Source organism: Miscanthus floridulus, chromosome 7 (genome assembly GCF_019320115.1).
Source record: "Miscanthus floridulus cultivar M001 chromosome 7, ASM1932011v1, whole genome shotgun sequence".
Classification (NCBI taxonomy): Eukaryota; Viridiplantae; Streptophyta; class Magnoliopsida; order Poales; family Poaceae; genus Miscanthus; species Miscanthus floridulus.
Genome location: NC_089586.1, coordinates 48,966,703 through 48,981,564, shown reverse-complemented (window position 1 = coordinate 48,981,564; position 14,862 = coordinate 48,966,703). Strand labels below are relative to the sequence as shown.

The window sequence follows — 14,862 nt, the reverse complement described above, 5'->3', positions numbered from 1 at the left end:
CTTTTATCTTCTAACTCTTACTACAGTGCTAGACCATAGCCAAGTCGTACCATCTCACAGAAACGGCGATTCGTGGACCAATGTATCCCATCTGGGTACCCCAAAACACATGACCTGTTTGTACCCTAGGCACAAACAAGACCAACCCATTCCGCTCATGTCATGGGGTCTAGGTCCCCATACAAACTTGGACTCCAAGCCCCCACACTTGAGACCCGGTCACAGTATGGTGCTTAGACCTTCACATTTCCCTGCCTTCAATCAGTCGGTCTGAAAAGAGCCAGAACCCACGACAAGAGCGTAACAAGCCTTCCCGCTCCCATAAGCAAGTATGTGATTAGGATAATAAGTCTATGACCTAACTACCATCCACAGCAACGGACGGTCCTTAATCGACACGAACAGGGAAAACAGTGTAACTAAGCTAAGCCTCATTGGCCGCGGGACACAACCTGTTACACCCACCAATATCCATACCATATCCATGCCTTGTCTCCATTTTTCCTTTGATCATTGTATCATGAGAGTAATTATAATAATCACCTATTGTGAGTAACGGTAGGTTACTCACGCTACCGAAAACCTAAGCATAGCAGCTACTCAAACCTACACTAGTAAGACTCTTAGGATATATATATTTATGTAGGTGGTTTTCATAAAATTCCTATAACATAAATGCACATCATATATATATATATATATATATATATATATATATATAGTGATTATAAAAAATAAAGGGTATGCATCGGGGCTTGCCTTGGGCAGGCGGGTTGTCAGCTATGTTAGTCGTCAGTGGCTGTGAGGCTTCCTCCTGTACGAGGACCTCCTCCTCGATCACCTCCTCGTACTCCTGCTCTTCGGCGGTCATGAACTCCACCAACTAGTTCTCTACATGCATGCAATGATGATGCAGCACTTAGTATTTTAGCAACAACAACTCTTAAAATAAGAATACACATGCAAAGCTACTAAGCTACCTCTAATGACTAAGATACTAAGCTAATCATTATGTCTACCAAATAGATTTCAAGCTCACCCTACAAGTGCTTAACTTTTATAAACCAATATCATGCCATTATTCCTTTAGCCTTAATGGGTATTAACTACCTATTAAGTAGTCTATTCTAGGGCTATAAAAATTACATTGGATACATAATAATACAATGAAGCTACTATAAAAATTTTAGAGTTTTTGCTATCACCAATCTACCACAAGAATTCCTATAATTATTAATCAAAATAATACTAAGGATCTCAACTATTTTAATGCTCCTTAGCATCCACACAAATAATACTAAATATCTTTTGCAAGTGATCTAGATTGAACCAAATTGGGATAATGATCCTCACTTCACATGGTTGCACCCCAACCTATCTAAAATTTAAGCTCGTCTTTTGTGCTAGTTGTTGACAAAGGGGGAGAGAAATTCACAAAGATAGTAAGATAGGGGGACCAAACAAATGAAATAACATTATAAAGGGATCAGTCATCAAAATCAAAATTGTACACAAGTAGGGGGAGCAAGCTCATAAACTTGTATGTTGCATTTGAATGTGCATTTCATATATTTGCTTGCATGGCACAAGTTTTAAATTTCAATATCCATGTTTGTGTGGTGTATGCTAGTTGTAGGTTTAAATGATGAAATAAAAAAAACTAGCATGCATAGGTTAAGTAATTAGACTTATGTTCATTTTATGAAAACTAGACCCTTACTTCTAATGTTGATCTCATGGGGTATTCTAGTTTTTGTGTATGTTTAGTTACTAATGGTGCTAAGGATGGTATATTGGTGCACTTCGATTGGTATCACGCTTCAAAGGTCCATCTTTTATACCTTAGCATCATTTGGTAGATATTGACTCCTATATTTTCTATCTAAACATATATGCAAGCTATAATCCAAACTCTTAGCACATATGTAGGGGAAGCAATTGCTACCATATGGGATTCATAAAATGTGTCCATATCCTTTTACACATGGTAAATATGATTGGGCAAGCAACATGGATTCAAATGAATTTCAATTCATATCTTTGTGAAAGGGTTGTCATCAATTACCAAAAAGGGGAGATTGAAAGCTCTAGTTTGATTTTGGTGAATTGATGAAACCCTAAGTGCTAACCTAGTTTATCAAAGTAATTATGAGATAGGTAGCACTACTCCAAGTGAAGAAGCAAATTAAGATCATGACATGATGATGGTGATGGCATGGTGATGATAAAATGCTTGGACTTAGAAAAGAAGAAATAAAAACAAAAAGCTCAAGGCAAAGGTGAAATTTGGTAGGAACTTTTTCGTTTTAGTGATTGAGACACTTAGCGAGTGTGACCACATTTAGGATCGATAGCCATACTATTAAGAGGGGTGAAACTCATATCAAAATGTGGTTATCAAAGTGCCACTAGATGCTCTAACTCATTGCATATGCATTTAGGATCTAGTGGAAAGCTAACACCCTTGAAAATGTTTGTGAAAATATGCTAACACACGTGCACAAGGTGATATACTTGGTGGTTGGCACATTTGAGCAAGGGTGGAGAAGTTAGTGAAGTAAAGGAGGTGATTGTCACTACAAAACAGTGACCAGACGCTAGTCACATAGTGACCGGACTCGGGGGAGCAGCGTCCGGTCATTTATAAAAATTAGTGGAGTGCTCGGGCTACTCTCGGTCTGAGACTGGATGTAGGTGACTGGACTCTAACTGAACACTATTCAGTGGCCGGTCCTGCTGATGTGGCGGCGCATAGAGAAGAGGATGAGTGACTAGACACTGGGCGAGTCTGGTCGGGCGTAACCGGATGTGTTCGGTCGCAAAAAAACATCTCTGGAACTTTACTGGAAACGACCGGACTCCAGTGATGGAGCGTCCGGTCACTTTGAGAAAAGCAACCGGTCACTACTTAACACATGGCGCAAAGTTGACTAGCCATTGAGATCACGTGGACGAGGTCAAACCGAGGGGCCATGTGGCACGCATTGTGCGACCGGACACTGGGAGGTATGCGTTCGGTCGCCCCAACCTGCGTGTCTGGTCGATGCACAGTGGTATGCTTTGTGAGCCCAATGGCTCTATTCATGGGGGCTATCTATTTAAGCCCCATGGCCGGCTCAAGCTCACTCTCTTGGCCATTTGCATTGACTTAGCAACCTTGTGAGCTTAGCCAAAGCCCTCCCACATATCTCCATCATTGATTCAACATCTTTGTGAGATTGGGAGAGAATACAAGTGTATTGCTTGAGTGATTGCATCTAGAGGCACTTGGTGTTTGTGTTTCACTGTGGGATTCACTTGTTACTCTTGGTGGTTGTTGCCACCTAGATGGCTTGGAGCAGTGAGGATTATCGAGCAGAGGTTGGTGACTGTCTCTGGCTCCAATTATGGTGATTGTGAGGGGTCTTGTGCCTTTCTCAGTGGAGCACTGAAAGGTAACTCTAGTGGATTACTCGTGTCATTGAGTTACCTCACTTGTGGGTAGGTTCTTGTAGTATCCAATTATGTGGACAAGGTTCGTGCAACACCTATTAGCCACCAAACCACCAAGTGTTGGTCGACACAACGGGGACTAGTGTGCCGGCAAGCACGTAAACCTCAGGAGAAAAACATTGGTTGTCTCTTGCCCTTTGGTATTCTCCCGGTGATTGATTTAGTATTCATCTTGTGATTGGTTCACTCCTCTACATGGCGGTATAATCACCTTACTTACTCATTTACATTCCCGCAAACTAGTTGTAGCAAGCTCTTTAGCGTAGCTAGAATTGAGAGCTTGCTTTGTAGCTTAAGTGCATCTAGTGGAGCTCTTTAGTGTAGCAAGTGTGAGAGCTTTTAGTGAGTAGTCACTTAGTAAATGGTGTGTCTTGTGATCATAGTAACTAGAATTGTTGGATAGATGGCTTGCAACCCTTGTAGAGCTAGAGTGAGTTTGCTTTTTGCTATTTGTCATACTAATCAAATTGCTCTAGTTGGTTTGTAGATTTTTAAATAGGCTATTCACCCCCCTCTATCCATATTAGAACCTTTCAAGGAGGAGCATGGTAGCTTGAGAAATTAACTTTGAGGAGAAGCGGGTATATGTGCCCACTCTGATGGTTCAAGAGCCATTTTTCTCGCTATATGTTGTTGTTGCACCAACAGTATAGGACACTGTAGTGACAACACCTGTTGTTAGTTCTTCCATGGCAACAATAAATGAACATGATTAACATGTCCTTCAGGATCCTATAGAACCCATTGTCACACATGAGGAAGAGAAACAACAGCCCCATATGGAACAAGCGCCCACTAATGAGGCCCTCAGAAGGTCTCAAAGAGCCAAAAAAGCAGCTATTCCTGATGACTACGAAGTCTATGAATGTGAAGAATTTCAAATGGAGGGTGATCCCACCTCGTTTGAAGAAGCCCTAAGAAGCGCTCACTCATCGAAGTGGCTTGAAGCCATGCAAGATGAAATGAGATCAATGAGTACCAACGATGTTTGGGATTTAGAAAAAATTTCTAAAGGAGCCAAAATAGTAGGCTATAAATGGGTCTACAAAACTAAATATGACTCCAAAGGAAATGTGGAAAGATTTAAAGCGCGACTTGTAAGGATTCTCCAGTCTCATGTAAGGATTCTTTTAGAATCATAATGGCATTAGTGACACACTACAATTTAGAATTACATCAGATGTATGTAAAGACAACTTTTCTTAATGGGGATTTGAATGAAAATGTTTATATGGCACAACCAAAAGGTTAAAAGCTCTAGTTTGGTTTTGGTGATTGATGAAACCCTAAGTGCTAACGTAGTTTATCAAAGTGATTATGAGATAGGTAGAACTACTCCAAGTGATGAAGCAAATGAAAATCATGACATGATGATGGTATGGCATGGTAATGATCAAATGCTTGGACTTGGAAAAGAAGAAAGAAATACAAAAAGCTCAAGGCAAAGGTGAAACTTGATAGGAGCTTTCTTGTTTTGGTGATCGAGTCATTTAGCGAGTGTGATCACATTTAGGATCGATAGCCATACTATTAAGAGGGGTGAAACTCATATCAAAATGCAGTTATCAAAGTGCCACTAGATGCTCTAACTCATTGCATATGCATTTAGGATCTAGTGGAGTGCTAACACCCTTGAAAACATTTGTGAAAATATGCTAACACAGGTGCATAAGGTGATACACTTGGTGATTGGCACATTTGAGCAAGGGTAAAGAAGATAGAGTTAAAAAGGAGTTGAATGTGTTGGTCACGGGGTGACCGGATGCGTCCGACGTGCGGACCAAAAGCGTCTGGTATCTTCCTAATGTGACCGGATGTGTCCGATATCCATACTGGATGCGTCCAGTATTCTGGCCAGACACGACAAAGTTGACCAGACTTTGGGTCATAGCAGTGACCGGACACTGAGAAATCACTATTTAGCGTTTGGTTGAGGTGACGTGGAGGGCAGGTGATTGGTCCAGAGTGGACTGAATGCAAGGGTGCGTCCGGTCAGCCACACCGGACATGTCCAGTCGGCCTTGAGTGGCTCTAGGAGCTCTCTAGAAGCGTCCAGTATGAATCAGCAGGTCTCGGGTTTTTAGTGCTATAATTTATCGGACGCTGGGAGGGTCCGGTTTGGTGTGACCGGACATGTCCGGCCAGCCCAGAGCAGCTCTAGGAGCTCTTTGGACTTGACCGGACGCTGCGTCTCTCGCGTCCGGTCGATTTCTAACGGTGCGTCCGGTCACTAGCATTACTGTGCGTAGAGATAGCCATTGGGCATGAATGGCTAAACAATTTGAAAGGGACACATGGCGGTCTAGCTACAACTGGACGCTATGACCAGACGCAACGACCGGATGCATCCGGTCACCCACCGGATGCGTCCGATGCACACGACCGGTGCGTCCGGTCATCCCGCAGTCAGCCCAATAATTGAGCCAGTTTGGGGGTATCTATAAATATCATTTGGCCTACTCTAGCTCACTCTCTTGGCCATTTGCATTGACATAGCAACCTTGTGAGCTTAGCCAAAGCCCTCCCACTCATCTCCATCATTGATTCATCATCTTTGTGAGATTAGGAAAGAATCCAAGTGCATTGCTTGAGTGTTTGCATCTAGAGGCACTTGGTGTTTGTGTTTCACTGTAGGATTCTCTTGTTACTCTTGGTGGTTGACGCCACCTAGATGGCTTGAAGCAGTGAGGATCATCGAGCAAAGGTTGGTGATTGTCTCTGGCTCCAATCATAGTGATTGTGAGGGGTTCTTGACATTTCCCCGACGGAGAGCCAAAAGGTACTCTAGTAAATTGCTCATGGCTTTTATGATCCTCATCTTGTGTTGGTTGTGCGGCACCCTATTGAGGGTTTGGCATGTGATGCCAATTAGCGCATGAACCTCCAAGTGAGTGAATCGCCACAACAAGGACTAGCTTGTCGGCAAGCAAGTGAACCTCGGTAAAAAATCATTGTGTCTTCATTTGATTCCGATGTGATTGGTCTTCATTGGTATTCATTCTTGTAATTGATTGGTTCATTCCTCGACTCAGCGGTATAACCATCTTGATCTCTCTCTTTACATTACCGTAAACTAGTTGTCAAGCTCTTTAGTGTATCTAGTCGTGAGAGCTTGTTAGTTTGGTTAGTTTGGATGTTTAGTTAGCCTTTGAGAGCATACTAACTTAGTGTAGTGACATAGCCATTGTGTGTATAGAGACTATAGAAACTAGATTTGTGGTAGGTGGCTTGCATTTTTAGTAGGCTAGTGCAACACTCGCTTCGCCTCATATTTGTCTAACCGTTTTGCTAAGTGTTGTTGTAGAAAATTTTAATAGGCTATTCACCCTCCCTCTAGCCATTAGGACCTTTCAAAGGTTTTGTCATAAAAGAAAAATAACATATGTGATGCCGCCTGAAGAAATCTATTTATGGATTAAAACAAGCCTTTAGACAGTGGTATTTAAAGTTTGATGGAACGATAAGGAAGTTTGGGTTTAAAGAGAATGTGGAGGACAATTGCATTTATGCAAAGTTCAAGAATGGAAAATTAATTTTCCTAATCCTATACATGGATGACATCTTACTCGCTAGTAGTGATGTTAATCTACTACTGGAGACGAAGAAGTTCTTGTTCTCAAATTTTGATATGAAAGATCTCGGTGAACTTTGTTTGTTTTAGGAATAGAGATTCACCAAGATAGAAGAAAGGGGGTTTTAAGATTATCGCAAAAGGCATACTTAGAAAAGGTTCTAAAGAAATACATTATGCATGCGTGTAAGCCTTCACCTGCTCCCATAGTCAAGGGTGATAGTTTTGGAGAATTCCAATATCCCAAGAACCAATATGAGATCGATTGAATGAAAGTGGTTCCATATGTTTTAGCTGTCGGAAGCACAATATGCTCAAGTATATACACGCCTGACTTAGCTTTTGTTACCGGAATACTTGGCAGATATCAAAGTAATCCAGGAATAAAACACTAAAGAATGGTAAAGAAAGCTTTGCGTTATGTGCAAGGCACAAAAGGCTTCATGCTAACGTATAGAAGATCTAATTCCCTGTAGATAGAGGGGTATTCAGATTTAGATTTTGTGGGAGATATAGATGATAGAAAGTCCACATCAAGCTATGTATTTACTCTCGTAGGAAGAACTATATCGTGGAAAAGCTCCAAGCAAACCGTCACTGCATCATCCACGATGTATGCCGAATTTGTAGCATGTTATAAGGCCACGGGGCAGGTGAACTGCTAAAGAAATTTATGCCCGAGTTGAAAGTGGTCGACGATATTCATAGATCACTCAAGTTATACTGCGACAATGAGTCAGCAGTATGTTATGCTCACAACAATAAGTCAAGTGGTGCTACCAAACAAATTGACATAAAGTTTTATGTTGTGAAAGACAAAGTCTAGGATCATTCTATCAGTCTCGAGCATATAAGTACAAAGAAAATGCTTGTGGGTCCGCTTACAAAAGGCTTACCGCCCAATGTGTTCAGAGAACACTTAGCTGGCATGTGTTTATGGAAAAGCCTATGATCCCTAGACAATAAGAGCCTAGTTGAGAATATGTTTCAAAACAGAGAAGTGTATTGTAGCTGTTAATCTAATGGTACTAACCATTGTGATGAGGCACACTCTATGCACTAATATGTGATGGAATGGGAAAAGAGATAAGTATTTTAAGTTTAAGTCATAAGTTCGGATCAAGGGGGAGAATGTTAGGTTGATCTCCTATAACTCGGTCCACCGACCGAGTCGGGCCTTGATCCCGTGCCCTGATCGGGGGTACCCAACCAATTCATGGTTGGTGGGCCCACGTCGCGCAGCGCCATATAAAAGAAGGTGGGGTGCTGGGGCTCGAGGTACGAGGTTCACCGCCGCCGCAAACCCACCTACAAACCCTAGTCCAATCGAGTGGGGGCGTTGATGGCGACGGGAAGCTCCATCGCCGCCTCTGCGCCACGTCCATCGTCTACACTGCCGCCGGGATGCCACTGCCACCCCTTCACCGACACCGTCCATGGTGAGCTCCGCATCCGCCAAGCCCGATGGTCTAACCCATGTGCCCCTCTCTCTCTCTCTAGTTCTTGTTCTAGGTCGATCGATGTGTTCTATCTCAAATAGAAAAGGTTCTACCCACTAGATCTACTCCTGGTTGATCCTAAGAACCTAACATTGTGCAGGTGAAGCCACCAGAACATGGCTTCTATGACTTCAGCAGCTTTCGTGAGCTTGTGCATTGAAGCCGCATTTTGGCTTCTCCTCCTAAAGAAGCCCATAAACTTATAATTTTATGCATATCCTAGAATTCATGATTGGCTCCTCACTTATCCACCCCTCTTTCGTGTGCTCCCAATCAACAATTCGGCGTGGGAACCCTAGTTCCCTACCCTTAAGGTGGCTAGGGCCCGCTATGGCTTGGTGGAGGTTGATTGGAGGTGCTTTGTGGTGGCGGTCGGTATAATAGGAGACGCGATAATTAGTCAAAGTATGAAGACCGTGAAAATCATGCGCTAGGTGGGCCACAAATGGGTTTTCATTTTTTTAGGAGAAAAAAACAGATTGTTTGAGGAGGGTGTTTTTTTCTTCCAATTAGTTTTTGACAACATCTAGATAACAACTTTTGTGAGTGTCTTTACTAAACACTATACTCCCTCCTCCCCTAAATAACTGTCGTTTTCGTTTTCCGAGAAACAACTTTGACTAAATATATATATATAAAATATTAATATTTATGGTACAAAATTAATATCGTTAGATAGATCGTTGAATCTATTTTTATAATAAATTTATTTGAAGATACAAATGTTGCACGTATTTTCTATAAATCCAGTTAAACTTACGGCACGGAAACCAAAAGCAACAGTTATTTAGGGAAGGAGGGAGCATGCTCTAAGCAACAAAAGGTAGAATACTTTCAACAATACAGTGATCACAATCAACAAATTTGGCAATTTTCAAGTTCACGGGGATTTGATTCTCGACAATGGATCAGAGTTTAAACCATGGTCAAGTTCTAAATGTTTCAACCCTTTCCTCTTTTGGATTCACATTAATGAGCCATCTATGTTGCGATATGTAATCTAAATAAAAGTTGTGTGGAAGGCGTATAACTTTTCTCCTTCTCTGTTCCTGATCATTGAAAGTGTTGGCACTATTGAGAATCCAACAAAAGGAGGCAGTAGAAAACATGACTTCTCGTCTTATTTGGCAGCAGCAGTAGAAAGTTGAGTTGCCAGCTACCAAGGGCACAATCGGGAGCCTTGTTTAATGTTGGGTAAAATACATTTCTCAACCTGCACGCTGCACATCACTCTGATTTTGAACCGTGAACAATGGAACCAGATAGCGGACACCCTCTAACTGTCAAAATAGGACAAATTTTGTTCTCAGAAACGCTTCGTAGGTGGTTTTCTATTTTCTAAAAATAATAAAAATCTGGTTTGATCTCTAAACATTATCATTAATTTGTTTTTAATTAGAAAATTATCAAACTAGTTCCAATTTCCTTCTAAAAATGTTATCTATTTGTTGGTGCTCTATTTAGAGTTATTATTTGTTTTAAATAAATATTGAGCACGATTACAAGCAATAAAGCAGTAGAAACAAAAATAAACTAGTGCCAAATAACAACATGTAGATCATAAACAAATAGATAATATTTTTAGAAGAAACTTGATACTAATTTGATAATTTTCTAATTTAAAATAAATTAATTATGAATTTTTAGAGATTAACCAGATATTTTAATTAATTTTTAGAAAACAGAAAACGAAACTAGTCTAAGGATTAAATTTGTTTGGTTTAGACAGTTGGAAACTAGCCTAAGGATCAAATTTGTTTGGTTTAGACAGTTAGAAGGTGTCCATTACCCGATTTTATAGGTCATGATTGAAAATCGGGCTGACTTGCAACTTGATGGTTGAAATTATACTTTACCCTTTAATGTTTAATATTGGTGTCAACCAACTTGAACGGCAGTATCTCCATGGTAAGGCTTCTTTCTTGACTAGTATATCATAACCATAGCTGAACTCATGCATGACCCTCTAGGGAATTAATTACACACCATCCGGGCATGTATTTACACCACACGCACATGAGACAAAGAAATCAAGATGGAGCAATCTAGAGCGAATCTAATTACAGATAAACAACCCTCCAGTCCACATATTGATCTGAGAATGAAGATGTTCAGGGCCTCACAGTTCTAAATTTTTTTCTTTCAATTTTCATCACTACAATAGCACATCATCATATTCTGTCCTTCTCCTTCTGCGAGATACAACGCCGGAGAAGAACAGCAAACACAATCGCAAGGAGGAAAAGACTTAAACTTTGAACGCAGCATAGCAGTAGCAGTTCCTCAAAACTCATTTTCCATGCAATTTTCCAGGAACCTAGGGGCTCCATTGGAGAATAGCTCTGCACATTCTAAGGAATGCAATGATCGGAACATGTCGATCGACCTATATATATCTCCCATCACCGGTCAAGAGGCTCCGTTTGATCCTTGATGACCTGGCCCTCGGACACCTCCGCGAGCGACTTGAGGTTGCACTTGAGCAGGGCCTCCACAAAGTAGCAGGTCTCGTCCTTGGTGTTGCCGTCGGGGACGTCCACCACGAAGGACTCGATCACGAGCGTCCCTGGCCGGCCGTCGATGACCTCGGGGTGGACGGTGAGGATGGAAGAGTAGTTCTGCAGGCAAAGGAAGAAGATGACAAGCAGATGAATTAGACTAGTCGTCAGCGCACATGCATACCGGTGGCGTTCTCCCAACCAACCCAAGGGGCGGATAATAACTAAACTACATATCTATCCTCCCTTGCGTTTGGATTCAAACAAGTCACAAGTGGCATCTAACCATTATCCAAGTGCAATGCATGTGACCATGGCCACTTGTTGCCAGCCATCGCTAGCAAGCTGATGAGAGCAATAACGGATGGAGCACGACAAGCGAGTGACAGGTCCTCATGCAAGGAATTCAGCATGTAAGGTCAAAGGATGGCAAGTCAGTGCCATACTTGTTAGTCCAAGGAGTTGAGAACATACAAACATCACCCAGTGCATAACAACAATCGGTGCTTGTTTTTTGGGTTAGACGACAACAGTTAGTTTGTTGGGGTTATCACTTGATGAGGATGGCAGCACATCAAGATGCATCTGGCAGTGTACTCCAGGATGAGGTGGAAAATATCTCATCGTCATGTTCAACCACTATGGGCTGAGCGAGGTATGTGCTTTGCAGTTGAGCACTAATCTAATAAGTATAGTGAAGTAAGCCCACCATTATTTGTGCATGAAGCATATTATTCTTTATTATCGTTGGTGAGTGGAGCAGGGCACGACAATAGATGCCGAGCACATACACCTGTCAATTGTTTCAAGCAGACTCCGGTTGCAAGTACAGGTTCACTGTACTCGATTGTTTACTCGAGGGAAAGTTACTACAGGAAAATACTGGGAATCAACCTGCCATGTGCGCACGGTTTGACCATGCAAAATGAACTAATAAACATTAAAAAGGGATTAGTCCTATCATGTATTTCATTGCGTATATGTTACGAAGTGCAGCAAAGACTAAGACCAGTTTTAGCAGAGTTTTACTGAATGCAAAATAAAACACACAGCGGTCGTTAGGCAAATAAATCTGTGATAGCTAGATGAAGGTAGGTGACGACTTTTCGACATAAGTATGTCTAATCAATGAACAATCCTGATGATATATAGTACATATGACCACTAAACTGCTTGTTTTCTTAAGCATATATGCATATCAGTCACAGAAGAAGTTGCGCACAAGAAATCATTATCAGTTTTGATGCAAGATATATACCAATTCAACAAGTCTGCATGCTGGAATTGGAACCACAAACCAAGCTAGCCTTAATCGAAGGAACTGCATGTAAGATGGACAGCATAGATACATCAAGAACAAAACATACCTGCAGCCTGTGATCACCTCCAACAAATCTGACGCTGAGTATGTGCTCGTTGTCATCCAACAGCTCCAGCCTCTCTGTGCTTCTTGTGGCTGGCAGCCCAGACTTGACATTGACCTCCCTGACACTACCAATCTCAATGTTCCCCTTCATTTCACACCGGCTCACAAAGGGCTTGAAAAGCTGTGGTTGATCAAACCGCCTCACTAGAGACCAGACCTGAGAGAGAATTACTTGATCAGGTACTAATTGTAATGATTAAGCAGGTGACCAAGATCAATCCTCACTCATGTATATACATGTAACAATCGAAGAAATAAAGCTTCCAACAAATAGGTCTCGATTGCTATTAAGTAGTATTAAGTGTGCTTCCAACAAAGACCCTAACCGGCAGGCTGTCCTATCAATGTACAGCTGAACGATGGCCACAAATTATCACAGGAAAACGGCAGGAACGGTGTACAAGTCAACTAAACACAATTGAAGAATATGACAGCTCTTCGAATCAGAGGTACAGTACACAATTATAAAATGAGGCCTAGAGCCCTTGAGGTTGCTATGGAGCGTGTATACACATATTCACATTTGGAAATGAGGCAGCATCCTTTTGGAATATGCTGATAACTTGGGCAGGAAAGTCGGCCAAAAATGATGATTTCCTTCGAAATAATCAACTCTAGTGCATCGCATAATTCTGCAAAAGCTGATATTTTTTTTGCAAGATTAGTTTGCATCTAATCTCCTGGCGAGTGCTGTGCTGAACCCACATCCAAAGGAGTGGAGTCCAAGTGAAGCATATCTCCCTCCACCACCGCAATCTCTATTAGATTACTTGCAGAATAAAGCTACAAAACTTCAAAGCCTAACGCAGGCCAGCCAATGCATGAACACCGAGATAGAAACCCCAAAATAATCTGGCGAAAAGCAGATTCAGCGGGGATCTCGAGGTGGGGGGTGGGGGAAGCATCTTCCCACGTGAGACGGAGGTTCAGAAAGGCGAATTAAAAATCCTCGAGGCTTTGTGTGTATCATTTGCCTTTGCCAACAGCACCAATCATGCATCTCATGTTCATCTTTCTTTCTTGTAAGAGAAAGCCTTGGTTGGACTGGTGCAAAAGCTGGACGACGAACGAACGATACAGGAAAAATTCACAGGTTCCTTGGCTGGAAACGGAAATCATAGCTTCCAGCGAAAGCGACGACGTGGGTCCTCCGACCAATCGCATGAAAAAAAAAGGAGGGCGAAGAGAGAAACTAGCAGGAAGGAGCAGGGCCGGTTCAAGACGGTCTCTCTCCAAATCGGGCATCCATGTTCCCGACTGAAGAAATGGGCCAAACGAGTGGGTGACTCGGAACAAGTCGGCATCTTTCCTAATCGAGGAGCGGCGCATCAGCACTCCAAAACCGGGCGGGGCCAAACAAAAAGGAGAAATCAAGAAACCGATCGAAACGATGTCTCTGCGGCGGATCGACTGGGCAACACAACAACAACCTGCTAGCCATGGAACATGGAAACAGCACGGCACGGAGAAAAAGCATAGCAGCAGCAATAGCCGAGATTGATACTATTTGATTCAGCAGCACGGAAGAAAAGAAAGGGGTTGAGAGGCAGGCGCTCACAAGGTGGACGGGCGCCTTGATGTGCTTGGCGACGGCGGAGGAGCACTGGTGGTCGCGGGGCTCGTGCCGGTGGAACCGCCGCACGTAGTCCGTCTCCATGGCGCGCAGGTCGCACCGCAGCTCGTCCGCCAGGCGCCACCGCCGCGGCTCCTGCGTCTGCCCTCCTCCTCCTACTACTCCCACGCCTCCGTCCATCTCCACCATCACCGCCGCCGCCGCAAGCAAGACAGCCACCACGCTCGCACAGCCCGGTAATGGAGGCGACGACAGGGGCTTGTGCCGCAACGAGCAAAAGCAGACGACGAGCTTAGGTGCGGAGGAGGTGGGGATTTGCCTTTGCTTTGCTTGGCTTGGTTTGTTTATGCCGCGACGAGCCCGAGAGGGAGGGAGAGGGAGAGGGAGAGGGAGAGAGGCTGAGCGGGGAGGAACGACGACGACCCCTGGATGGCACTGCGGCCGCAGCCTCAGGTGTGGTTGTTATGCTATTGGGCGCTTGCAAGCAAGGGCCTACAAGAATTAGGAATGCCAGATATGCCCTCCACCACTTTTGCTTCAGTTCAAGGTCGCTCGTGAAAATGATGGGTGGCCCCATGACATGAGGGACGGCATTATCTCGTTGCCTTTTCTTTTTTTGTTTGGAGATAGGTGCAGATATGTTTCTTTTTCCTAAAACTAGGTCCCATGTCGCATAATGGTGTTCTTAAGCTACTGGAGAGCAACGTTAGAAGATGGCTAATAATTTAGCGGGTTGCTAGTTATTTGTTACTGTCGTATATATAACCAATCTAGCAATTCACTCATATAATAATTAGATAGTG

General features: G+C 42.9%; 1 protein-coding gene across 2 annotated transcripts; it reads right to left on the bottom strand.

Moving 5' to 3' along the window:
- Positions 1 to 10,686: 10,686 nt before the first annotated feature.
- Positions 10,687 to 14,508, bottom strand: LOC136466968 (abscisic acid receptor PYL3-like). Of its 2 annotated transcripts, none has more exons than XM_066465510.1 (3): positions 14,045 to 14,505; positions 12,428 to 12,643; positions 10,687 to 11,180 (listed from the first exon to the last, which is right to left on the bottom strand). In XM_066465510.1, exons 1-3 carry the CDS (start codon positions 14,246 to 14,248, stop codon positions 10,965 to 10,967), a joined length of 636 nt encoding a protein of 211 aa, XP_066321607.1. In that variant the 5' UTR covers positions 14,249 to 14,505; the 3' UTR covers positions 10,687 to 10,964. The 2 variants fall into 2 exon arrangements, with proteins under 2 accessions (XP_066321607.1, XP_066321606.1); XM_066465509.1 differs by having other exon boundaries at positions 11,043 to 11,180; positions 12,319 to 12,643; positions 14,045 to 14,508.
- Between the last annotated feature and the right edge of the window lie 354 nt (positions 14,509 to 14,862).